Source organism: Caretta caretta, chromosome 1, assembly GCF_965140235.1.
Source record: "Caretta caretta isolate rCarCar2 chromosome 1, rCarCar1.hap1, whole genome shotgun sequence".
NCBI lineage: Eukaryota > Metazoa > Chordata > Testudines > Cheloniidae > Caretta > Caretta caretta.
Genome location: NC_134206.1, coordinates 187,252,395 through 187,279,204, shown reverse-complemented (window position 1 = coordinate 187,279,204; position 26,810 = coordinate 187,252,395). Strand labels below are relative to the sequence as shown.

The 26,810-nt window shown below is 42.9% G+C and overlaps 1 protein-coding gene across 1 annotated transcript in view; it reads left to right on the top strand.

Annotated features, from left to right (window-relative positions):
• The first annotated feature begins 3,660 nt into the window (after positions 1-3,660).
• The window catches only part of PTGFRN (prostaglandin F2 receptor inhibitor), a 106,751-nt gene continuing 83,601 nt past the window's right edge, over positions 3,661-26,810 (top strand). The window contains exon 1 of the mRNA XM_048869385.2: positions 3,661-3,840. Coding sequence (XP_048725342.1) covers positions 3,795-3,840 — 46 coding nt within the window. The 5' untranslated portion in view covers positions 3,661-3,794. The remainder of the gene's footprint in view (positions 3,841-26,810) is intronic.

Genomic DNA, 26,810 nt, shown 5'->3' with positions numbered 1-26,810 from the left:
CTATTACTTAGGTGGTGAGAATAACTGACTCTTGTCCATGCAAAATGTTACGCATGGGGCTTTACCAAACTTGGCAATTGTGGAGTGGTGTGAATGTGGAGCCCTTTGTCTTGCTGCATCTGCTCTGCATGTGTGCATGGTGCTTCAGGATCACTGGATGTGAGTGTGTGCGTGTGTGTGGTGTTTCAGGATCACTGGATGTGAGTGTGTGTGTGTGTGTGGTGTTTCAGGATCACTGGATGTGAGTGTGTGTGTGTGCCTGTCTGTCTGTCTGTATACTATAACCTAACCCTCAAGTCTGGACACTTCCCTAAGATATGGTTGGATAAAGTGAGAGATGCCTTCAGCCCAATAATTACAGAGCACTCGGTGTTTGAAGAAATGTCAGTAAACTATTCTGCAACAGCATCAGTGAAAGAATAATACAGTATCTAACCAACAACGTAACGCATGAAAGTCAAATTGGATTCCTTCCTGAGAAACAAACCACTGACCACATATTTACTCTGCATGTCATAAATAAATATGTAGAAACAAACCAACCAACCAGCCAAATATGGGAAGATATTTGTCTGCTTTATAGACATTTAAAAAGCTTTTGATTCAATCTGGCTCTCAAGACTGAACCTTAAGATGCTACAAAATAAAATCGGTGAGAAAATTTGACATATTTAAATCCAAGTAACAATCCATCAAAGGTGAGATAAAAATAAACAAGCAAACAATCTTTCAAGCAAAAAAGAAAAGTAAACCTGGGAAACAAACTCAGCCATGCTCTTTGCAACTTATACATCAATAAACTATCAATCTCATGGAAACAGTTCCCAAATTCAGGGTTTCCACGAAATGCAAAGTTAAAGGATCTGCATCTTCAATGCCTTTCACCTTGTGCAGTCATTTACACCTCTGCAAAATGAATGTAATGTACTAACAAATCAGAATGGCAGTGTTTTTCACTTCCTGTGCACTGGTGTAAATGACTACACAAGGGATAGGGCAATTCTGAATTGGGCCTTTGCAGCTGGGCCTTATAATAGATGCCTTTGGAAGTTTCAAACTGGCTATTAAAGTATCACATGGAAAAACTATTCAGGCCTCCTATGACATAATGAAACCACAACTCTGATAAAACTGCTGCTAAAACTATTCAACAGTAGAATTCAGGCTATGAATCAGTGTTCATCAGCTAGAGATGGAAATAGAGACACAAAGCACAGTGAAAACTGAGATCCCGATCCTGCAAATACTGGCACACATGAGCGTAATTTTATGTACATGGCTAATCTCATTGAAATCAGTGGGACTGCACATTCAAGTAAAGTTAAGCACATGGGTAAGTACTTGCTGGACCAATGCTTGAGAGAGGAACGACTGTTAAACCAATGTGACAGAGGACAGTGGAGGTAGAGAGAGATTTTCTAGTCTGTTTTCCAAAGTACAGGAATCCGCAAATTATCAGATTAAAGTAATTGATTAGGGGGGAAAAACAGCATAACCCCAAGAGAAAGGAAAGCTACAGCAGAGCTAATCAGGAGTAGGCAGTAATGACAGATGAACATGGGATAATATCTTAAACATACTGTGAAGTCCCATCCTGGATAGCCCTTCTTCAGACAGATGTTTGTGGCTTCTGTCTTATTTACACTTTGGAAGCACTGGGTTAGTTTGTCATGTCAACAAATCATTGTTCAATTAAACTGAAAAATTCTCTTACCCAGAAGCAAAGTCTGGAGCCCAACTTTGCCAACCAAATTCACTAAATGGGACTAAAAACCCAACAGAAATTGGACACGTACAGTTCTGCAAACACATTCTACATGTGCGGAGAAACCCAAGGTATACTGGTGGCAGGGCAGAAACAGCATAATTCACCTTCCTAATCAATTTACAAGAAGAATCCATGTCGGCCAAGACAGCAAATGCTCCTTCCACTGCAAAGCACTAGAGGATTAAAAACTAAACCAAACTAAAACAAAATCCATTCCTATAATCACGCCCAGCTCTCAACAATGTCCTGAGCAGAGAAGCAAACCCTTTGGCACCAAACCAAAGAATACTCAAAACCTAAAACACCAATTGATTGTACAAAGCACTGGGAAATAAAAAACAAACCCAACAAGCCAGACTGCTGAAGATCCTTGCACAGTCAAACTTGCAAACCTGAGGCAGGCTCCTTTTACCAAACAATTGATAATCAGTAACCCAGGTGGGGATCAGGAGGCATAAAGCATAATTGGAAGAGAGATGAGAAACAACTTGTAATGTGGCAGAAGAACTGAAACAGAAGATAGTGTCCAAAATACTAGAGTCCAAGAAATATTTCCTCAATCAGGTTTCCTCAATAATCCGAAATGATCAAAGGCTTTCCATTACAAACAAACCAAACCAAAATTTAAAAAAAATTAACTAACCCAGGGAAAAAGGAGAAAGACAGCAGAGATAGCACTAGGCTGTGCAGAAGTCTGTCACTGAATCTGCAGGGAACCGTCAAAGTACTGATTGAACTCCCAAAAGACTGTAGAAGCTCATGAGGAGATGCTTGGTGTATGGCAGGGGTTCTCAAACTTCATTGCACTGCAACCCCCTTCTGACAACAAAAATGAGTACACGATCTCAGAAGGGGAAACCGAAGCCTGAGCCTGCCCGCGCCCCGCGGCCCCAGGCGGGGGAGGGGTCAAAGTCCTAGGACTTCAGCCCCAGGCAGGGGGCCTGTAACCTAAGCCCCGCTACCCAGGCTAACGCCTTCAGGCTTCAGTTTCAGCCCCAAGCAGTGCGGCTCGGGTTTTGGCAAGACTAACGCCAGCCCCGGCGCCCCCATTAAACAGGGTCATGGCCCACTTTGGGTCCTGGCCTACAGTTTGAAAACCGCTGGTGTACGGTGTTGGGGAATAACCCGCAAACACATGGTGAAGTCCTGTCCTGCGGGGGCAGATTCCTGACAGCTGTCACAGGGAGTGGAGGGTCTGTCACGGTGACACTTCTGTGGCTCAAATATTATGGAACGGACGAATGCACTGTTTCAGACGTGGACATGTTTGGTGAGAGGAGAGAGGATGGGGACCCCTCTGCGACTAGGGAGTGTCACTCAGGGTGTGTGTGTGTGGAGGAGGAGGGAAACTTCTTTGAGATCAGGGAAATTCCTCTGTGTGTGTGTCGGTGGGACGGGATGAGTGTGTATTCAGGCAGGGGGAGGATGTGTGTGTAGGCAGGAGGAGGAGCACCTCCCACTGACCAGGGTACACCACTTACCCCATGTCTGGGACCAAGGGATCCGTCTCCCCTGTTGCTGTCCCTTACATGGGAGCTCCCCCATCATGTCCAGGGACGTGGGGAGGAGAGGAGGAGGAATCTCTCAGTAGAGCAGGATTTCCCTTCCCCTCATGTGACCAGGCCTCCCCCCGGGCAGAGGTTACCCCGGCGGGCGGGGAATCTCCTCTGCCGGAGCAGGGCAGCCCCTCCGGGGTGGGCGGGGATGTGTTGCGAGCGGGGGCTCCAGGGCGGGCCGGGGGCCGGCTCTCTCCTCCCCTTTAAGGGGGCGGGGGCCGGGCCGGACCCCAGCGCCTCCCCCCGATACCTGCGGGAGGGGGAGCGGGGGCGGGGGCTGGCAAAGTTTGTCTCTGTGGTTGGCTGCGCCGCGCGGCCGGGCGGCTCCCGGGCGCTCCCAGCCAGGGCAGCGAGCGAGCGAGCGAGCGGCTGGTGCGCGGCGCTCTCGGGTCGGCGGCGGGTCCAGCAGCGCTGGGGCCGGGCGGGGGGCTCCGAGCAGCATCTTCCGCCCCGCACGCAGCCCGGCCAGCATGGGGCACCGCGTGGGGAGCGCGCCCCTTCTCCTGCTGCTGCTGGGTGAGCCCCTGCGCGGGGGGAGCGGGCAGTGGGGCGGGGTTATTGGAGCAATGTAGGGGCTGAGGGAGGGGGTTATTGGGGCGGGAGCGCTGGCTCCCCATGGGGATATTGCACCCCCCCCCCCCGCCGTGTAGCTGCGGGGGAGGAGGTGCCCCAGCCAGGGGGGGCTTCGGGCGAGGTGCCCGCTGGGGAGTCCCGGCCCCTTGCGGTGACCACACCAGCGCGGAGTGTCCCCCTCCGCCGTGGGCTCAGCTGTGCGAGGCAGCACATTTGCAGCGCCGAGGCACTTAGCCTGGATTTGCTCTGCAGCTGGAGCTGACCCCCTCCCTTTCCCAGAAAAGCGCACAGCCCCGAGAAGTCTCCCCCCCCCCCGGGTTTGTATCGATTCATGTTGCTGAGAGCGCGTCTGGCTTCCTCTCCCGCCTTGCATGTTGGCAGGGCCTGAGGGACGCTCACCTTGAGCCCCTCCCTTTGGGCTAGGGAGCTTGGCACGGCTTGGCCTGTAATCGTTTACCCTGCTTCCCAAAGGTGCGTCTGTGTTTCTTGGAAGGGGGGGGGGGTGGGGGTTAGGAAGTCCCTGAACTTCCCAGTCTCTTGTTAGTCTCAGTATTGTGGCTGAAAGTAAAGCTGCTGCTTCAGTGCGTTCATGCCCTGTGCACATGGCTATGATTCAACCCTCCATAACCTCTGCCAGGTTCCTTTCTCTCATTGTTTGGTTATTGACTCTGCCATGGCAATATCTCCAGCAGTTGTTTTTACTCCACTTTGCTATGACAGCTAGGCCAACAGAAATGCAGAATCCTTCTACTGGAACCAGGCAAGGTAACAGTAGAAAGGGCTGGCATAGCTCAGGAGGGAATCCAGCTCCCACCCTGGCGTTCAAAGGCTCTCTGGCACTAATTTTAGCCTTGTTAGCTACCATTCTGAATGTACCAAACTGATTAACTCTTGACGCATCTGTAATTACTTATTAAAGTATAAATCTCCTGAGTAGCTATGCTAGGTATGGGTGACAGTGCTAGACAAGACAGGAGGTGTAATCTGTGCTTGTGCCCTGGTCTCTAAATGCTGTGCTGTGTTTTCTCTATAGATTTAATGACACCTTTTTAATTGTCAAATAAGGTGTGTGTGAGCAAATAACCCCAGAGCAGTTAATTGGGGTCAGTAATCTCTAGCTGTATTGGCATTTTAAAGACGAGATAAAATGCTCCCTATGACTCTTACAGCTTCAATAAAATAACTGAGACAGGCAAAGTACTGCTTTTTCCTCCTCTTTAAAAAGAGACTGAAATACCACTTCACACAGTGGATAGTCAGCCTGTGGAATTCATTTTCATAGGAGGTCAGGGATAGAGAGTGTAGCTGAATTCATAAGGAAGTGGGATAATGTTGACATTCTAGTAATACTTTTCTACAGCCTAGTAGAATTGGTATTATCTGTTCAAGATAAGGGTAATGAAATCTTATACTTCAGAGTCAGGAAGAGATTTTTCTCGTGTACAAGCGCCGTTGGCAAGATGCATTATAGGAGTGTTTCAAGCTTCCTCTGAAAAGCTATGATATTGGCTACTACCAGAGCCAGAATGCTGGACTTGATAGTCCAATGATTTTGTCTGATACATCAAATGTTATGTTCCTCTGTTCATCTGTAACAACATATGAGCTCCCTGGGAGGTTCGTTAACTTACATTTTGTAGCACTGTTTTTTCTTTTCTTTCACAGTCTATCACTAACAGTGGGCTAAAATGAAGATGATTCCTGCCTTGAAGATCATACAATCTAAAAGTATTTTTCTGCAGATATATTAAATATGTGTTTTGCAGCTGACAATAGTATTGGAGTAGGGGTATATTTAAGTAGAGACCAAAGATTGCTCAAGTAAGAACAGAATTACACACACTATTTAAACGATGCTGCATTATATCCATTTAAGTGGATAGCAGTACTAGAGGTGTTGCTGCATTGTTGTTATAGGCAGGGTGTGAATAGTCTATTTCATTAATTGCTAGTAGCAAATGGGTGCTAAGGCATCAATTTTTACAGAATTTAACATTTCGTTTAAACAAAACAAATTTTCTAGCCTTCATGGCTGCTGAGTTAACCTCCTGAATGTAAGCTCTTAGTTTTGCCTTCCTGAGGCTGCAGACAGAGTATGCTCCGCATTACAAGCAGCATTACAAGCAGCTGAGGTGTCGGCTGGGCTTCTCAACAGGTTATTGTTTCCGGGCCTCAGAGGGACTCCCTACCCAAAGAGAGAGGCATTTTTCTAGATGGAGTCTGGGTTTACCAAAAATAAATAAATCCCTGAGTGTAACACTGAATTTACATGGTGCTTTAGGAACTAAATCTTAGGTTAAGATAAGCCCCAAAGGCTTTCGAAGGGTAGTGTTACCCTTGTAGGAGATAAAACGTGAATGAAACATCTCCTTAAAGCAGGGGTGGGCGAACTTTTTGGTCCAAGGGCCACATCGGGCTGCGAAACTGTATGGAGGGCCTGGTAGGGAAGGCTGTGTGTCCCCAAACAGCTTGGCCCTGGCCCCTGCCCCTTATCCACCCCCTGACTGCTCCCCTCAGAACCCCCCACCCATCCAACCCCCCCTGCTCCTTGTCCCCTGACTGCCCTCCGGGACCCCACCCCTGATCCTCTCCCCCCTTCCCCCCCGAACCTCTGCCCCATCCAACTGCCCCGGGACCTCCTGCCCCACATCCAACCCCCCCAGCCCTGAGCCCCTTACCATGCAGCTCAGAGCAGCATGTCCGGAGCCGCGCTGCTCCACCCTGCTGGAGCCAGGTGCGCTGCCCTGCATGAGCGCACAGCCCCGCTGCCCAGAGTGCTGCCCGTGTGGCTGCGGGGGAGGGGCTGGGGGCTAGCCTCCCCAGCCAGGAGCTCAAGCTGGGCAGGACGGTTCTGCGGGCCGGAGTTTGCCCACCTTTGCTTTAAAGTGTGACCTAATGGCCAGCCAGCAGACTAGAAGGCTGTGTTCGTAGCATGGTTTGCTTGAGTACTCTGGGTGGTTATAGCTGCTTGTTGATTTTTCCCTTATGTTGGGGATTGTTCTATTAAAGCTACAAATGCTGCTGTTACCCAGAAGCTCCTGAGCCTGCCAACATTGCCTGGTGAGAAGGTATAAGTGTTTCGGCTTGGTTTTCTTCTGGTATAGACTACTCAGAGCTGAGGTAACTTAGAGCAGGGGGGAAGCTGGGCTTCACTTGGGGAAGTGCATCTCTTCGTACTGGGATGAACAGAGTCTGCTTTCTTTAACCAGTTGTGCATTTTCAAGCAGTTAAATGTGTAACAAATCCAGGTAACTTTCCCCTGCGCCAAACAACTGTCTTTTAAAAACTGTTTTTCTGACATTCAGTTTGTTCAGTGAGAGCTTTTGTGTAAGGGGGATGGGGAAAGGATTTTGGAGTTAAGCAGTGAACAACTTTTCTGATGTGCCCTTCATAGGGGTTTGTACTGTGCTCACTGGGGTAGTGCAGCTCAAGATGTGTGTGGCTGAAGCACTTGTCTGTCAGATTAGGAATAACTCTTATATTCTTAGCAGAGCCAATAGCTATTTAATGAAAACAACCACCATCACAGCTGCCATGGAGTGGCCTATTAGTGCCAGTCTCAGCAGAGAGGCTGTGAGGTCTGAACTCTCCTCTCTCCTGGCTTAGATCTCTCTGGGACAGTGGGAGGGGAAACTTGCTCTGCTGTTGCCAATGTCTTCAATCTGCAGGGCTGTCAAGTGAACACATTTGGTCCGTATGAAAATCACTCAGAAAAAAAAACATCCAGGATAGGACTCTGTTTTTAAAAATAATGATCTAGTGATTATTTTATTATTGCTGGCATATGGTGTGTATTTAATCAGCAACCCGAATAACTGCCTTCTTTTTCTTCCTTATTATTTAAAAGTATCATGATAAGTATTTAAACTTAATTTAAAAAACAAAGCTTGCTCTTATTTGAGTGAGAAGGAACTTGGGAGAAGCAGACGGAGACAATAGTCAGGTCCCATTACTGGCACATCTGCTCTGCCTCCAAATGTACAACGTTCTTCATTGGCACAGAAGCCCTTGCAACAGCTTCTCTCCTCTGTAATTCCAGAGATCTGTCCAGCATTACAGATCCTTGCCAGAAACCTTCTGGTATGGACTTCTCGGGTTATTTGTTATGACTTTCCTCTGAAATTGTTTGGTTTCTCAGGTGCTAAACAATTAATATTTTTTGAATCAAGGTTTAATTCAAAGTTGGCAATTAAAGGCTTCCAATAATTAGTTGCCTGTATATTGTTGTTGTCAACCTCAAGCCTTTTCTAGTCATTTTCGGCAGCTGCAGTTACACTACGGATAGCATTAGAAAAAACAGAAAATGGTAGAATCTTGAGGTTCTAGGGGATGGGATGGCAGAGGTAAGAGGGATACAGGGCGGGGAGGAAGCTTACCAAACATAGTACAGTGAAACCAGCACTGAGTTCCCTAATCCTCCTCCCCATCACTGGCATGCTTCTGTTGGCAGGCCTTTTATTCTACCACATGGAGTAAGAGAGCGGGAAAGGGCTGTTCCCTCGCTGGTGTTTGGAGGGGTGGGAGACATCAGTCCAGGTCCTTTCCTTTTCCCCCCAGAGGTGGATGAAAGTCCCACCAGGAGGGGAGTATCCAGCCCAGTCTTTTGTCATCTTTAGGAAGGGGAAGTATTTTCCATATAATCTTGTCAGTCTGATTTATGTTCTTGGAGGGTGGAGTTAGGGAAGCAGGGGTGGAAGGAAGAGATGGGAGGCCCAGCTGTTTTTCTTCATCCCCCTTCCACAATCTGCCCCAACAGGGTTGTAAGATGTTTCTTCCTCTGTACTCCAGGCTGACTTTCACTGGGGCAGGGGGGGAGTGCTGCTTTCTCCCATATCTGCTTATACCCTCCCACCCCACCTGACAGGCTGGCAAATAGTAGCTTATCCTCATCCTTTCTCCAGCCCTTTCCCATCCTTGGTGTGATGTTTCTCAGAAGCCTATTCAAAACTTCAGCATGAAAGTAGGTAGCACAGGTGTTTGTTTTCTAGAATTCCCCCCTCCCTCCCATGCCACTCTTGATTGCTGCTCTTTGAAGCAGTAGTCTGTTGTCTTCAGGCAGCTACTGCTGTGTTTGACCCAGTGCCCTGCTGTTGATGATGTATATAAGCCTGCCTGAGCAAGAGGTAGGATAAAAAGTGAGGGTCAATTTTAAAAAAATTGCAGCCATGCTCTACAGAAATAAACCCCTTTAAAAATGGTACATGTGCATGTAAAAGTCAATTTTTCTATGATTTGTTTCATGGACTTTACAGAACTCTGTAGATGCTGTTGAAGGGCTCTATTTTCTGCAGTACCTCCTTAATGTTCGTAGACATTCATAGAGTTCCCACAGGTTCCAGGTTTCACCTCTAATAACTCTAAAAATTTTCCACCCAAATCAAATAAAATAGTCCTGGTCCATAGTTCTTGTTAACCACAAATGTGTGAAACAAATTTTGGAAGTTTTCTTTACAGAGATGCAGTTACAAGACCTCATTTTTAGAAAGTGGAAAATTTAATTGTCTTTTCAATATTTGAGAAGTCTTTTAGTGCTTTTGGTAAAGTTGCATATTGGGGGGGAAGGGTACAGATTATTCTGATCTGTCTAGACCAATCATTAGAAATTCCAGTCAGAAATAATTTATATATATTAAGCTCGTTGGGTCAGAATCAGGCTTATAATGGAGTATTTCATAATCTTAACAGTTGCTGCTTTCTAGCTCAATAATTCCCCCAAACCAAAACAAATGGACAAAAAACCCCTACATTAAAATGGAGTTAAGATTAAAAATACGTATCAGTAATTTAAGAGTAAAAAAAACATTAGAGGGCTGTTGCAATTATACCCAAACTTATAAGAATCAGGAGGGGTCCACAGGAGAAAGCATGGAGTTTATTGTCGGCACACTTTGTAAGACAAAAATGCTTATGGATGCTGAATGTTTCATTTTGGTAAATTGTATTTCTTGAGCGTTTTTGGTGGCTGGGGTGGTTTAGCGAAGGTTGTCATCTAAACTGCATTAGCACTCCAAGAGTACCAGGCCTTTTGCCAATACATGTGACACAGTTCTGAAGAAAAGTTATAAAAAGACACCCCAAAATCAACTTCTTGGACATCATGATTAGCTTCAACAATGGAGCTCTACAGATAACTATATATAAGAAACCCACAGATCACCACACTTACTTTCACAGGTTTAGTAACCACTCCAGACACAGTAACAAATGTTATCTATGGCAGTGGTTCTCAACCTTTCCAGACTACTTGTATCCCTTTCAGGAGTCTGATTTGTGTTGCGTACCCCCAAGTTTCACTTCAATTAAAAACTACTTACTTACAAAATCAGACATCAAAATACAAAAGTGTCAGAGCACACTGTTACTGAGAAATTGCTTACTTTCTCATTTTTATCATATAATTATAAAATAATTGGAATATAAATATTGTACTTACATTTCAGCATATAGTGTATATATGCAGACAATGACTTGTTTATATTGCTCTGAAATTTTAGTTTGTACTGACTTTGCTAGTGCTTTTTATGTAGCCTGTTGTAAAACTATGCAGATATCTTGATGAGTTGATGTAGCCCCTGGAAGAACTTTGCATACCCTCAGGGGTACACGTACCCCTGGTTGAGAACCACTGATCTACAGCTAGGCACTCGGATACCACAGAATATATTCCAAAGAGAAAGTCTGGGATTCACTCTTAAAACTGCCTCACCAAAAAAGGATGCTCCATGGGAGAAGTAGATCACATCATGGAACGTGTCACCCAAATACCCTGAGAGAACCTGCTTCTATACAGAAATAAAATCCCCGCCCACTGCGTACCCCTACTTGTCACCTACTGCCCCATCCTGGAACCTATGCGGGGTATCATTAAACAGTTACAACTCAGACTCAATGGGGAGCACATCCAGTAAGAAATCTGTCCCAAACCCTCTTTTCTGGCCTTCAAATAGTCCCTCAACCTCACCAAGCTCATCATCTGAAGCAAGCTCCCCACAGACCAGGATCCACCAATTCAAGCAGCTGCAGGCCCTGCCACAAGAACAGATGCAGAATCTGCAGACATCTCTCTACTGCTATCATGATCAGTACCACCCACAATACACCTTTCAAGATCCATAGGTCCTACACATGCTTATCACAGTATGTGGCGTACCTCATCCAGTGCACTAAATACCCCAGTAACAACTATGTGGGTAAAATGAGACAATCACTATGCTTTCAAATGAACTCTCACAGAAAAATAAGACAAAAGCACCCTCTTTCCTGTGGGCAAACGCTTTTCACAATGATCACTCCATATCTGACCTCTCAGTCCTCAGCGTGAAAGGAAACCTGTACAATGCCCTCAAAAGATGAGCCTAGGATCTTAAATTCATAACTCTACTAGACACCAAAAATCATGGTCTTAATAAAGGCAGTGGATTTATAGCTCATTACAACAATCTGTAACCCACTAACTCTCACTTTGTCCTCTGACTGTAGAGGTGTTAACTGACTGCTTCACCTTGAATGGTCTCTTGCAACATGTTAACTCCTTATCTGTCCACCCTTATTACCTCTTCCATCTTGTCTCCCTTATAAAAAGAAAAGGAGGACTTGTGGCACCTTAGAGACTAACAAATTTATTTGATCACTTCATCGGATCCGATGAAGTGAGCTGTAGCTCACGAAAGCTTATGCTCAAATAAATTTGTTAGTCTCTAAGGTGCCACAAGTCCTCCTTTTTCTTTTTGCGGATACAGACTAACACGGCTGCTACTCTGAAACTTATAAAAAGAGACTGACAAAAGTTTTGGGAAAAGGGATGTTATGTATAAGCGAGTTGGTCAGGATATTGATAGGTGTACATCTTAACTTGTGCTCTGAAGAGCAAAAAAAAAAAAAAATCTGCTTTCCCAACCATATTGGTGTTCACTAACAAGTTAATTCAGTCCAAAAGTTCCAAGTTTTCAGACACCTTCTGAGGTTCATATATTTGCAGAGAAGAACTCTAAAAGTAACCAGGTAACTGTAAAGTCCTGATGAATCAGATTACATTGAGGTCAAAAGAATAAAACAAACTTAGTTTCTAGACCAAAATGCTTTTGAGATAGGATTTTCTAGATAACAGTGTGAGGGCACCTAGAGCCTTGGATACGTAACTTTCTTTTCTAAATCTTAATAGATAAAACTTAAGACATTTGGAAAGTGAAAAACTACTAAATTTTAGAAATTCCGTATCTCAAAACTGGCTTATCTAATTCAACTTGGACTTCAATTTTTTTATTTTTTTTTATTAATTTTTTTTTTAAAAGATCTGCTCTGGTCTGAGTAAGCAGGACAAAGCAAACAGGATAGAGTTTTTCAGAGTTAGATGAGGTTTCAAAAGGTGGGCTTATAATGGAAATCGTCTCACAACCTTAACTATGGAGTCACTACTGTGGTGCTATAATTAAGTTTAATGTCCTTAAAGGAGATTTGAGTAAGAGGTGGGGCAATGTCACTAAACTTCAAGAAGGGGATTTTTTTTTTTAAAGTAGTCAGAGCCTGAAAGGGGAAGTTAGTAAATTAGAATCAAATACAGTACAGTGTCATGGAGGCTGCTTAAGACATACTGTAGAGCAGGGGTAGGCAACCTATGGCATGTGCGCCAAAGGCGGCACGCGAGCTGATTTTCAGTGGCACTCTCACTGCCTGGGTCCTGGCCACCGGTCCGGGGGGGCTCTGCATTTTAATTTAATTTTAAATGAAGCTTCTAAAACATTTTAAAAACCTTATTTACTTTATAATATATAACTAAACTATTGTTGTATGTAGACTTATAGAAAGAGACCTTCTAAAAACGTTAAAATGTATTACTGGCACACAAAACCTTAAATTAGAGTGACTAAACGAAGACTCGGCACACCACTTCTGAAAGGTTGCCGACCCCTGCTGTAGAGCATCATGGAAGACTTTTCTATTCCAGAACATAAAAAGGAAACAAATGGAGGAAGAATCCTAGCATGGTTGTATTAATGAATAGGAGTTTATCGAGGCCCTAAAAAAGTCCTTTAACAGATGGAGATCCAGCCTAAGCAATGCTAATAGAACAGAATAATTGTTCTATGCAGTATTGTTGTAACCGAGTTGGTCCCACAATATTAGAGAGACTAGCTGGTGACTAGTATTTTTTTACAAGACCAACTTCTGTTGATGAGAGAGAGAGAGAAGCTTTCAAGTTTAAGATGAATTGTGTAAGTTTGAAAGCTTATCTCTTTCAGCAGTAGAGGCTGGTCCCATAGAAGACGTTACCTCTCCCACCTTGCCCCCCAGAATAATTGTTGACAGTTAACTGGCGATTAAGAACCTGATCCAAAGCACTTGCCCAGGGAAAAGTGCCATTGAAATTGTTGGTAATTCTGCCCTTGGAGGGGAATACAGGGCTGTATAAGTAGCAAGAGGAAATTTGAAAAAGCAAAGCCAAATATAACCTTTTCAGTTTCATTTGAAATGGGAAATTTGTGGGAGGTTCAGTGGGTTCATAATATCCCCAGGGTATAATCTGAGATTATAAGGAGACTGCATCACGCTTTACCAAAGAGGATGATGAGAAAATAACTACCGGGGAGTTTCTTATTTTCAGGTAGTGAAGGTGAAATACTGTCAGAGAGAAGTATCAAGAAGTGATGAAACAAGTCAAAATTTCACTGGACTTGATGATATTTATGTGGGTCTTCTAAAAGAACTGAAGAATTAACTGAGCTACTAACAAAAATAACTACTAAAGTAGAAGACTGAAAGTTGGCCAATATTGTAATCTACTTTTAAAATGGATCTAAAGATGTTTTTTGGAATTAATTGACCGGTGAAGTTCAGTACCAGGAAAAGCAGCTGAGGAACTACTTAGATTGAATTCTAAGGCACTCTATGACTATCAAAGGGACAAACTACACAGCTGTTGATATGCAGAGCAGCTAGCAATGCCTATACTTCAGGTTGCCTAACACTTTCCAGTATTAGACTGTTTGGAACAGTTTGCCTCCAGAGGTTGTGGAAGCTCCTTTGCTGGAGGTTTTCAAAAGGAGGCTGGATAGCCATCTCTATTGGACGGTTTGGACACAACAATTGCTGCATCTTGGTAGGGGATTAGACTAGATCAGTGGTTCTCAACCAGGGGTGCACAGAGTTCTTCCAGGAGGGGGTACATCAAATCATCTAGATATTTGCTTAGTTTTACAACAGGCTACATAAAAAGCATTAACGAAGTCAGTACAAACTAAAATTTCATACAACGACTTGTTTACACTGCTCTATGTACTGTACACTGAAATGTAAGTACAATATTTATATTCCAATTCATTTATTTTATAATTATATGGTAAAAATGAGAGAGTGCACAATTTTTTCAATAAGCGTGTGCTGTGACACTTTTGTATTTTTTGTTTGATTTTGTAAGCAAGTAGTTTTTAAGTGAGGTGAAACTTGGGGGTATGCAAGACAAATCAGAAATACAGTAGTCTGGAAAGGTTGAGAGCCACTGGACTAGATGACCCTTGTGGTCTCTTCTATCCCTGTGATTCTATGTTTTAGTTATTTATAATGAAGCTTGGCAGAATTTGATTTTTCAGTTTTTCATAATTTTGATGGCTAATATCTACAGTTCAAGCATTTCTTTAGCTTTCCATCAATTTAAATTTTCATAGTTATAGGAAATTATGAAGGGGAGGGTCAGACAATCTTTAATGACAGTAAATGTCTGTCATTACTGGCCTGTTCAGTAGTTTGTACTGACACGTTACCCTTCATGATAACCAGTGTATCCTCTAGCTATGGCATTTTTCTTAGTCTAAAAAGGAGTTGTTCAGCAGAATCTAAACTCTTGTTTTAAAAATGTTCCTGGCCCATATGTGGGCAAAGAATATCTGCCAGATATGTAGCAAACTTGAACTAATCCAGCACTCTTCCTGGATTTTCAGACAACCCTAAGTTGTTTAAAGAGAAGTGCCCTGTTTCTTCTTCTCATTTGGGTGTTAACTCTGAAGCTTAATGATGACCATTTAAATCCCAACACTATATCACTGCTGATCATTAGAATAGCAATATATCCAGCTAACGTACTTATCCACTGTGGTTGAATACAGTGACTGGTATTGAGGGGTGGATCACTGAGATAGCCCTTTACTAATGAGAACTGCTGGGATGGACTGAGGTGTTCAAGGTTTCTTCCTGTCTGCTCTAACCCTACCCATAACATGAGGAATGGAGGGTGGAAAGAGATGATGCATCTCCCTCCCCATTGGCAAAATCTTCTTCTGCCTCCTAGGCACCAAAAAACCATGAATGTCCCCAACCCAGATGTCAAAACCTCTAGATTTTCTCCAAGACAAGAGTTGTATTTTTAGTGCTATATCCCTATGCCACAATGAATATTTGGGGTCAGCATAAAAGAAATGGACCTTAGTGTCAAAGTAGCATAGAGTGCTGCACTGCTAATATTGTGCATTTCTTGTTTAATTCAGTTTTAAAAAAATCATATTTACTTGAATGTGCTGCAGAGTTTCCAGTCTGCTGCAGAAACTAGGCGACTTGCCTCAAACTCCAGGTTTAGATTTGGCCCAAGGCGTGTGGGACCTTAACTTTAGCTTGCTTAAGGCCAATGAGGAGATTTCGTCCATGTGTGTGTTTGCTCCTTTGGTGACCAACTGTTCAGGTGACAAAGCTCTGACCAGTGACATTTCTTGAGCAGATCCTTCTTTTCGGCTTTAAAAAAACAAGCAAGCAAGCAAGCCTGACAATTTATTTTGGTAGTTTAGAAACAGTGCTTGTTTGGGGGTGAGGGAGTTTTGGTTGCCTTATATCTTTGGGAGACCTAGCACTAATGGGGGGCTGAATAGTCACTGTCTGGGCTATTGACCAAGTGCTGGGCACAGGAAGCTGTATTGATAGGTGTCTGTCAACAGTACACAGCTACTGACAAATGTGTGTTTGGGAATGCTGGGAGGAACAAAAGGTGTAGCGAGGTGATAGGCTGCTTCAGAAACAAGATGGGGTGGGCGGGGGGGGGAAGGGGAGCGGGCAAAGGTCAGAAAGAAAGGGGAGTTCTGTCTGCAAGTGAAGAATGAGGTAAGAAAACCTTCACCAAGGAACAGTCCTTGCGAAAGATGAGAGACAGCATGTTCAAGCTTTACTGCTTTAATGCAGTACTAGGAAGGGAGCCTGAAACATCAGATCTTGAAGTCACCTTGCCTATTACTCACCAGTGTTGAGTAGGAAACTTTCCCTAGGAAGTCAGGGATCTAATGGATTTCTTCAGAACATAAGTTTTAACTCAAAACAAGGGCTGAATAGTCCCTGGGGACTGTACTTCTTTCCTAGCTATTAGAGAGAGTCCCTCTTGGCTATGGTTGAGGACAGCATGGGAAAAGCTTGCACTTCTGTTGTCTCTGCTGTCTGTCCTGTGGGTGAATAAAGGACTTTGGTGTCCAAGACTGAGTTGAGCACCTCTTACTAGCACTTCACCTTCCCCTCCTCCCACCAGTTTTATTTTCTATATATTTATACAGTAATTTGAAAGACTAGTGAATTGGCAATTATTTCCATTAAATGCAGCTGAGGGTGACTTTAACAAGCATGTGGGGTAACTGACTCCCAAACCCAAGAACTTCCCTGAGATTGGTAATATACCATCATCTTACGATATAAAACTCTCCTGACAATGTTCTTGACTCTGGGGAGAGACTCCAGTAAGCCATTCCAGGTGGCCCATTCTGTGTTTTGTATCCTTACACTTTTTTTCTTTTCTAACTCTGTTTAAAAGCTGCTATTGGCCATGGTAGCACATGTAAGCTATTTAAAGGGAAGGTTCAAGACTTGGTCTCCAAGGTGCATGATTTTATTGGAGATTAATAGCGAGTGTGGAGAATTCCTTTGTGCTCCTAATAATTTCCCATATTGAGAGGTGCCCAAACTCTGCCCGGTAGAAGACTGCAGTGGCAACTTGCAGGAGCTTCACAAATTCTCCAGAGTGGTGTAAAACAGAGCAGATGCAGCTCAGATATATTGTTGTGGTCCCTGGAGACTACGGGTTCCTACGCATAATTGTCACTTCTATCAAGGTGGTATGTTACCTGTCGAGATCTCTAGTTTCTCTGTGTCACTCCGTAGCTGCGGAGTCCCAGCAGTCTCTGCAATAAATGTAATACAGTGCAGATCTATTCCAGTCTGGTGGTACTGAAATTGCGTTACTATTTCTGAAAAAGATGACACGAGTGCGCTGAACTTGAGTTTATAAAAAGCTGATAATGCCTGCTGAGAAACTTGAATAGCTTTCTATTTAGAGTGATAATTTTGCTTATCTGGCACATAATTCTGTCTTTCTGAAATTTCATCTGTTTTCTCTTTATTATTAGGCACTTGTAGGAAAATGGCATCTCATCTGGCTTTTTTAGAATTTCTGTTTCTACACTTGAAAACATAATCCTGTCTTCTATTCTTGCTTCCCTTTTCTTCCTCCAGTTGAATCTACTGCTTTTGTCCAAAGTGCTTTCTTCACAGTGTCAGAATTGCAAGCTGATGAGGCTCTTATTGGTCTCTCTTGGGTGCGGCTTCTCCTGGGGAAAGTGCTATGGGCAGCAGCAGAGTGATATTCTGTCTTTAAAATGTGAGAAGTGGGAAGTCATGAGACGGCCATGGGCCTGTGCTGAATTTAAGCTGTTTACTGGATGGAGGATTAGGACCAGTGTCTTGTGTACTCCCTGTCTCACTAGACCTAAATTATGCCATAATTATATTTTGATTTATTACAATTATGATATTTTTTGCCACATACATGCTGAAATAGGCAGCATGTAGAAGTTTCTGCATAAACTTCAAGTAAACTCAAAACCAGAGGTTTTTAATTTAATTAGCCATGAAAATGGGTAATAGTACAGTATGCCTTGTATTTATTTTGATGTGCAGTTTGCTCAAAATCTCCATATTTTTTTTTAGACTATCTCAACTTAATGCCCCCGAGTTTTCAATCTGTGGCATAAATTTGTGTTTCTGATATGAACTTCAGAAGCTGCTGACGGGGATGAGGTGAAGGCTTTGGTTGTGGGGGCTGTTGACGTGCAAGAAGGGATTGGGAAATGTATGGCATGTTGCCATGAGGGTTGCCAATGGTCCCTTATTACAAAGGAAGTCCCTTATTTTTTCATCTCTGTACATTAAGATCGGGAGTTGCTGAGTGCTGCAAAAAGCAACAAGGAATACCCTTGGCGAATATAGGGGAGTGCTGCTTGTTTATTATTTTATTAATAATAATAATAATATTGGGAGGAGGAGTGGGGTGGGGGTGCGAAGAAAACAGACCCTTATTTTTGAAATACAGTGTTGGCAACCCTAGTGTCAGTGCCATCCAGATTCAGCTAAGCTCGTGGCACTGGGAGGCTTCTCCTCTTCCCTTCCTCTTTCTGGGCAGGGGTGGAAGTGACCTGGAGTTCCGTTTCCCTTTCAAAACTTTCTGGAGCCCTGTTCCAACAATCCTTGAGCCCTTTCAGCAGCTTCACTCCACCCTCAAATCTGCATCCAACAAAAGCAAATAAGCACATTTGTTGGATATTTCTGCTAAAGCTAGCAATGAAATAATTAATGAGGATACTACATTTGCTGTCTTTAGCTTCAGTGTTCAGACCCACTAGAACTGACTGAGACTGAGCTTGCTGTCTCCGGCTATGTATAGATTCATGACTGCACTGGTTTACATTAAGTCTATGTTTGGGAGGGTAGCCTCACTAAGCAGAGGAGCTAAATGTTAACTTTTTAAAAACTAGATTCTGGAGCATGGTTCTGTCAGAGGGTGGATTCTGCAGCTGCATAAACACAGGGCTCTGACTATCACCTCAAGTTGAGAACAAACTGTATAAGTAAAGGTGTTTCATTAAGGCCAAAAGTCTTTTCTTCCAAATTGTTTATATTATAAATACTGTAGTAGCAGCCAGATGCCCAGTCACGATTAGGGCCCTGGTGTTCTAGACACTGCACAAGTACATAGAAGTATGTAGTTCTTGCCATAAAGAACTCAAACTTGAGTAGAGAGTGTATATGGTAACTCTCACAAACTTAAACACAGCCTGTTTTGAAGATCTTGTAATCTAACTCTGACTAATGCAGTGTGAGAACAGCTTCATTAGAGACTTATAAAGACATATAATAATGAGAGGGACAGATATACCTGCCAGATAGATCACGAACAGTTAATTCATTACATTTTATAGAGGGGCTTTCCAATGGGATCCCAAAGAACTTTAGAAGCTTTCACTGACTGCAAATTATATATGCTGTATAAGGAACTGAATCTGCCATAAATTAATGCATCCACCAATAGAGTGAAAAAACAAGTAACATGAAATGAATCAGGACAGGACAGAAAGTGATGAATATCCTAACTGAAACTACAGGTAATTGTACTTGTAAACTGGTTAAACGCAAGATGTGTGTCTTGACGGGAAAAAGGGGTGGGTTTTTTGTTTTTTTTTTAATTTTTCAAGCTAACATGATTGGAAAAAATACTTCCTTTTTGTCTATCAATGCAGGGGTAAGCGTGAGCACTTCTACTCTTTTGGTGCAATGAGCACATACTTTGTGTATAGATTTACAGTTAAACCTACCAATTAGTAGGTTACAAAGTGTACCACTTGCTTAAAATATTTTACAGTATGAAGCCTGTTCTATCTGAGTACTTTGAAATGTCTTAATCTGATGGTGGTATTATCTCCTGGGAAGTGTTGTTCAGATCACTAATTTTTTTTTTAAATTCAGTTCTTGTTGCTGAGAAATTAGGGAAGAAAAAAACTGACTTGTTAATTAGGACCCCACAAATGTAGCTTTTTGTTAGTTCTCAAGAGGCAAGATAAGTGCCTTAGTTACTTTTTTGATTGCTTTTTATAAGCGTAATAACTGATTTACTGTTTAATAATTAACTAAACAAACTTTAACAGTGGTGCTGTTAACATGACTGATTCCGGAGTATAAACAAAGAGGTAAAATCAAATAACTTTGAGATACAATTAAATAAAAAAATCATTTACCAGAGAAAATGAACAGGGATCTTACTTTCAAGCTTCCAAGCAGGAACTGCAAACAATGAAGAATTAATAAATATCTGTTTTAATATGTTTACATAGGAAGGACCTGTCAGCCTTTTTGTTGTGGCTTTTAAATCTATCAACATGTATCTTGTTGGCTTTAGACATGGCATAGATGCAAAGTTGTTGTTTTGCTTAAAAATAAAGATTTTTTTTTTAAATGTTCAGAAGTCTGTGATAACTTGATAGTTTTTCTGTTGCAGCTGTTTCTAAGAGATAATTAAATCATAGCTCCTTTCCTCCTGCTTACAGGGTTTTGTGGGTGTTAACACCTCAGATACATACTATCATGGGACATGAGTGAGGGGGCCATTTTCTCACATCGTGTGGATTTCAGTGTCTCTTGTTTGTTCATCCTTTATTTTTTGGCTAATGTTTTTGGTCAGAGCTTTCAACTTTTTGTGCATGGGAGGTCAAAGGATCAGAAGCAGCTAGGCAACTCTTGGGTTTAAGTTGGTGCTGGGTAAATGCTATGGCAAATCTGTTTTTGTTTTTCTCTTTTTGCGGGGTGGGAGGTTGTTTGCCTCATGTTTTGAAAGACATAAGTACTCCCTGTTCTTTGTCGCAAAGGCCAGAGTGGGAGTCCTTGACTTGGTACGATTGTTACGATATTCTGATAAGGATCAGAAACTAGCCCTGGGTTTGATGGCACAGATGTATGCTTTTGTCGGCTGATCTAATCAAAAACACTTTTCTGAAAATCTGGTTCCAATAGAACTGTGCAACTCCTTTGTAACTTGAGCGCTACTCAGAATCAGATTGGCCAGCTAGGAGAGGTGATTATAATGGCTGTATATTAGTTTTTTATGTAGCATCTTTCATTCAGAAGGGTCTCAAAGAGCTTTACAGAATATATATATTAATAATCTCATAATGGTCCCCCACCCTTATAAAAGATACTAAGAGAAATTTGGGGCCATAGTACATGATGTTCGTTGGGTACCCACCCCCTCCCATTTCACTTTATTTTTACAGACTTTTGTGGAGGGCCCTGAGCTAAGGACCCTGGTATAATTGTTCCCCTTTCTGCTTCTCTCATCGGTCCTGGTGTGTTTTTGTGTGTGAGCGGGGTGCTAATCCTGAAGTCTTGATCAAATTCCAGTTTGAATACTGCAGAAAATTACTAACTCAGCCCCCCTCCCCTTGATTTTAAATGGGGTGTTCTTCACTTTCTATCTGCACTGTTAAACAGCTGCCACACTATGGTCAGAAGTGGCTGCTTTTCAGTGATGGGTGAAGTGATTCCTTTGTAGAAATGGATACAGTGATTAGCATAAGGCTGCCAAGATCTGAAGTATTCATAGCCCAAACCTTCATTCTGGTGATGAGGGGGGCTGCTGCTGATTTTGTTGTTAATTTTTAGGCAAATGAGGTGCTCTGGCTCCTGAACAGTTGGTAGCATGCTCTGTGGTTGGGTAAAGCTTGGTTCTGGAGCTTTTTGCTCATGAAAGCTCTAGGCATTATGATGTCTTAGACTTTAGGTGACAGATGAACAAGATATATTGGGTCATATCCAGTCGTTCCCCTTCCTTTTCCTCTCTCCGCCCCCGCAGTAAAGTTATTTTTTTTGTTTATTTTTTTGTCTGTAACAAATAGCATTATTTTGTTACTGTCTTGATTCCTATAAACATATAAGCTGATTCTCAGTGTTAGTTACTAAACAATTTCAGGTACTTACATAATGCAAAAGTTAGGTATATGGGAGTTGCTAATTGTAATAAAAAAAGGTTTCAGAGTAGCAGCCGTGTTAGTCTGTATTCGCAAAAAGAAAAGTGAGCTGTAGCTCACAAAAGCTTATGCTCAAATAAATTTGTTAGTCTCTAAGGTGCCATAAGTACTCCTTTTCTTTTTGTAATAAAGAGAATTCTCTTTCCATTTGCAGGATGGCAAACAAACTAGTACAACCTAGAACAATCCTACAACTATATCAGCAGCCAAACAAAATAACACGATCTCCATCCTAATATTAAACAATTCCTCTGCTGGCCCCTAGGTCCGAGATTCTGTACATTTTTTTTTCTGCTCCTTTGGTTCAATCTCTGTCTTCGCCCTGTCTGTCTCCCACATTGTTTGAGATTCTCTATTCCCTTTGTTCTTGAAGGAGTTCTTCTAAAATTCCATGTTCTCTTTTGCTTCCTTTTTCACCCTCCCCGCTGACTCATGCACTGAAAGTGCAGTGTCCTCAGTGCTCCCCTCCCCTCTTGGCCCAGAGAATGCGAATGAGTTGATCCTAATTGATGTGTACTGCATTAGGTTGCTGTTCCAGGTTCCCAAACTTAGACACTATATAGTGTTGGTGGCCATATAAATACCCAGTTAAATGAATTAATTGGGGCATCTGAATGTGAGTTTCTCTTTCCTTCCTCCCTCACTCATTGTCATCTATGTTGAGCATACCGTGTGTTCCCAGAAGAGGCAGGCAGCAGAGAGAAATCCAACTTTAACTTTAAGCAGAACGTTTGTTGCATATTTAAGCTCTAGGGTGACCAGAAAGCAAATGTGAAAAATTGGGACAGGGGTGGGGGGATAATAGGAGCCTATATAAGAGAGAGACAAAAATCGGGACATCTGGTCACGCTATTAAGCACGTTGAAAAATTATTAATTTAAGGGTGAACATCCAACTTCTTCTAAGCCCCTTTGTGACTGTGCTTTATGATGTAGTCTTAAATTATATGGTCACATACTGTTTCTCGAATATATACTTTTTTTCAACAACCATAGCAATACATGTATAATATCTGCAGTACTGTGTGTGTGCCTGGCAGCCCATTAATCCTGTTTGTATGAAATAATACATTTAGTACAGATCAAATATAACCAAGTAATAGTGATTTTGTGTGTTCAACTTGACATCTTTAAAGAAGCCTAATTTTTGACAGGTTTCATTCAGAGTGGTAGCCGTGTTAGTCTGTATCAGCAAAAAGAACAGGAGTACTTGTGGCACCTTAGCCCTGGTCTACACTAGGACTTTAGGTCGAATTTAGCAGCGTTAAATCGATGTAAACCTGCACCCGTCCACACGATGAAGCCCTTTTTTTCGACTTAAAGGGCTCTTAAAATCGATTTCCTTACTCCACCCCTGACAAGTGGATTAGCGCTTAAATCAGCCTTGCCGGGTCGAAGTTGGGGTACTGTGGACACAATTCGACGGTATTGGCCTCCGGGAGCTATCCCAGAGTGCTCCATTGTGACCGCTCTGGACAGCGCTCTCAACTCAGATGCACGATTGTTTGCCGTTGCTTTGACGCAGGGAGGGGCGACTGATGACACGACTTACAGGGTAGGCTTACAGGGAGTTAAAATCAACAAAGGGGGTGGCTTTACATCAAGGAGTATTTCAGGCAGGACTTCACAGAGGGTTCCAGTAAGAAATGGTGCACCTAAGTTATTGTCCTTATTGGAACAAGGAGATTAGTCTGGCCTCTGATTGATACATGGCTAGATTTACCTCGCTGCACCTTCTCTGTGAGTGACTGCAGTGTGACCTAGAGGAATGAGTCCCCTAGACGGGGGGGGGGGGGGTTGCAAATAAGTACAAAACAAATCTGGTCTATTTCTTGTTTTGATCCACTCCATCTATCTTTTACATCTTTGGCTGGCAGCAGACGGTGCAGAAGGACTGCATGCCATCCACATCTCATGGCTGCTCGGCAGAAGATGGTACAATAGGATTGCTAGCCATCCTCATCTCTTGTGTGCCCAGCAGAAGATGATGCAATAGGACTGCTAGCAATCCGTATCACCTACCTGCTCACCATAAGATGGTTCAATAGGACTGACTGCAGGACTAAAGAGAATGACTTGATCAAGTCACTCCAGATTTAGTCCCTGTGCCCAAGTCTGCCCAGGCGCTCCTGATCGACCTCACACAGGTGACCAGGAGCACCTCAGACATGACGATGACGGCTACCAGTCCTATTGCACCGTCTGCTGCCACAAGGCAATGGGTTGCTGCTGCTGTGTAGCAATGCAGTACCACGTCTGCCAGCACCCAGGAGACATACGGTGACAGTGAGCTGAGCGGGCTCCATGCTTGCCATGATATGGTGTCTGCACAGGTAACTCAGAAAAAAGGCGCGAAACGATTGTCTGCCCTTGCTTTCACGGAGGGAGGGAGGGAACGGGGGCCTGACGATATGTACCCAGAACCACCCGCGACAATGTTTTAGCCTCATCAGGCATTGGGATCTCAACCCAGAATTCCAATGGGCAGGCGAAACTGTGAGATAGCTACCCACAGTGCAACGCTCCGGAAGTCGATGCTTGCCTCGGTACTGTGGAAGCACTCCGCTGAGTTAATGCACTTAGATCATTTTCTGTGGGGACACACACACTCAAATATATAAAACCGATTTCTAAAAAACCGACTTCTATAAATTCGACCTAATTTCATAGTGTAGACATACCCTTAGAGACTAACAAATTTATCTGAGCATAAGCTTTTGTGGGCTAAAACCCACTCATCGGATGCATGCAGTGGAAAATACTATAGGAAGATACACACTCACACACAGAGAACGTGAAAAAATGGGTGTTGCCATACACACTATAATGAGAGTGATCAATTAAGGTGAGTTATTATCAGCAGGAGAAAAAAACCTTTTGTAGTGATAATCAGGATGGCCCATTTCCGGGGTGGGTGGGGGGGGGGGGGATAAGCATGGGGAAATAGAAACTATTTCCCTGTGCTTATATTCCCCCCCCCCCGCCCCACACACACACACACTCTTGTCTCACACACACTCTCACCTTCTTGTCAACTGTTGGAAATGGGCCATCCTGATTATCACTACAAAAGGTTTTTTTTCTCCTGCTGGTAATAGCTCACCTTAATTGATCACTCTCATTATAGTGTGTCTGGCAACACCCATTTTTTCATGTTCTGTGTGTGTGTGTGTGTACGTACGTATATATAATATCTTCCTACTGTATTTTCCACTGCATGCATCCAATGAAGTGGGTTTTAGCCCACGAAAGCTTATGCTCAAATAAATTTGTTAGTCTCTAAGTACTCTTCCTCCTACCAGTACTCCTCGTTCTTTTCCCTGATTTTTGAGAGAGTTAGTGGTCAGCACTTTCTGAAAATCAGGCCTCAAGATGTCTCAAGTTGGGTAGCCTTAAATCACTAGTCGTTTTTGAAACTCTGCTTCAGTGTATACTGTTATTTCTGTCTCTCCAAGACTGAAATAGCAGGGAGCAAGAGTGTGCTTCAGGTAAGGATCATGCATTTAAAGTTTAGCACTCCCTTGTAGGACTTCTGCATTTTCCATGTCTCCCCACACAACTGAAAGACTCTTCTTTCCATCTGTTTTACTAAGTTAGCAGCTCATGGCATGCATTTCTTTTAACCATCAGCACAGCCTTCCATAGGTGCAATTCAGGGATTGCGGCAGTTAACTATACAGCTAACTTGGCTGCAAGCTTTGGAAGCCTTTATATGCCAACACACTTTCCCTTATTCATACAATCTCTTGAGAAGAGAAGACTAATTATACCAAACTACATGGTGAATTTTGTGATGTGGACAGAGAGCCACTGAGGACTAAACTCTCTTTTATGGTATAAGGAGAACTTTTGACATGTAAACCCAGGTTTCTAGAGTTAAAATGTGAGTGTGACTCATTAAGCCTCCATAAATTATGCATATGTGACATACTAGTGTATTAAGAGGTAGAACCCTTATACTTTCTGGTCCCATGGTGAAGTAAGGAAGAATACTGTCTTGGGTTATACCTGTTGATTTAAATAGCTTTACCCTCAATCTTTAGTAATCTAACACGAGAATTCTGCTTTACCTCACCAAGTTAATTTTGTGCTCCCAAGTCCCTTGATCACAGTGAAGACTATTGGGGCATAGTCAGCCTAAAACAGGCTGGTTTGCAAAAACATCTGGTAGTACTTTAGAAATGTGCTATGAGGCAGTGGGGTCTAGAGCACAGACTCTTTAAAGCTATTGACCTGTTTCTGTGTATCTTTTTAAAGGTTTTTATGAGCCTGCTCACTTCTGTCCTTCACCTACCCCTTTCACATTGTGTTTAAAATTAAAAATGTCTCTTGCTAAGCAGTGAGGTTTCATTGTATCTATTTTGCCAGAGACTGGAACAGGTGCCTATCCTGCAACAAGAGAAGGTTGCTTTTTATCAAGATTATATCAAATAGGAAAGGCTCAGCAGTGATGACTGTAAATACCTTGTGCCCCCACTTTAAGTTACAGAATGGTTATAAAAATCTTTAGATTAAAGCAGGAAGAGCACTAGTGTGTGTGTGTGTGTGTGAGAGAGAGAGAGTCTGTCTGTCTCTGTCTCTGTCTCTGTCTTGCCTGGAGTTGCGGGAGAAGAGAGATATCAGTGCTCCTGACATCCAGACTCTGTGGAGATTAGCATACTAAATAGTGCTGCTCTGCTCTGCGTGACCTGAAATTGGCTCTTAAGTATTGATTAGGATCCACTGGTTGTGAGAGAATGGGCCTGAAACCAGTAGTCTTTGTTGGTTTTCCAGATTGTCACAGCATACATGAGGTCGCAGTTTGCCTTGCACCAGGAAGATGAACAAATGCCCTTCGATAAGGGCTATTAAATTACAGGAACAACATCTTGTAGGAAATAAACTAAAATTAGTAATCACACATTTGCTTTCTTCTTTGCCAGAGTGCATGGCTTTCAATTTTCTTGACCAGTGAAGAGAGAGCATGATGTGGTGGAATAAACACTGGGCTGAAAACCTGGTTTCCTATTCGTGACTGTCACTGATTTATTGCATGAGCTTGGGCAAGTCAGTTAATACCCCTGGATACAAAATACCCATATTCTATCAGTCAGTAATGGTG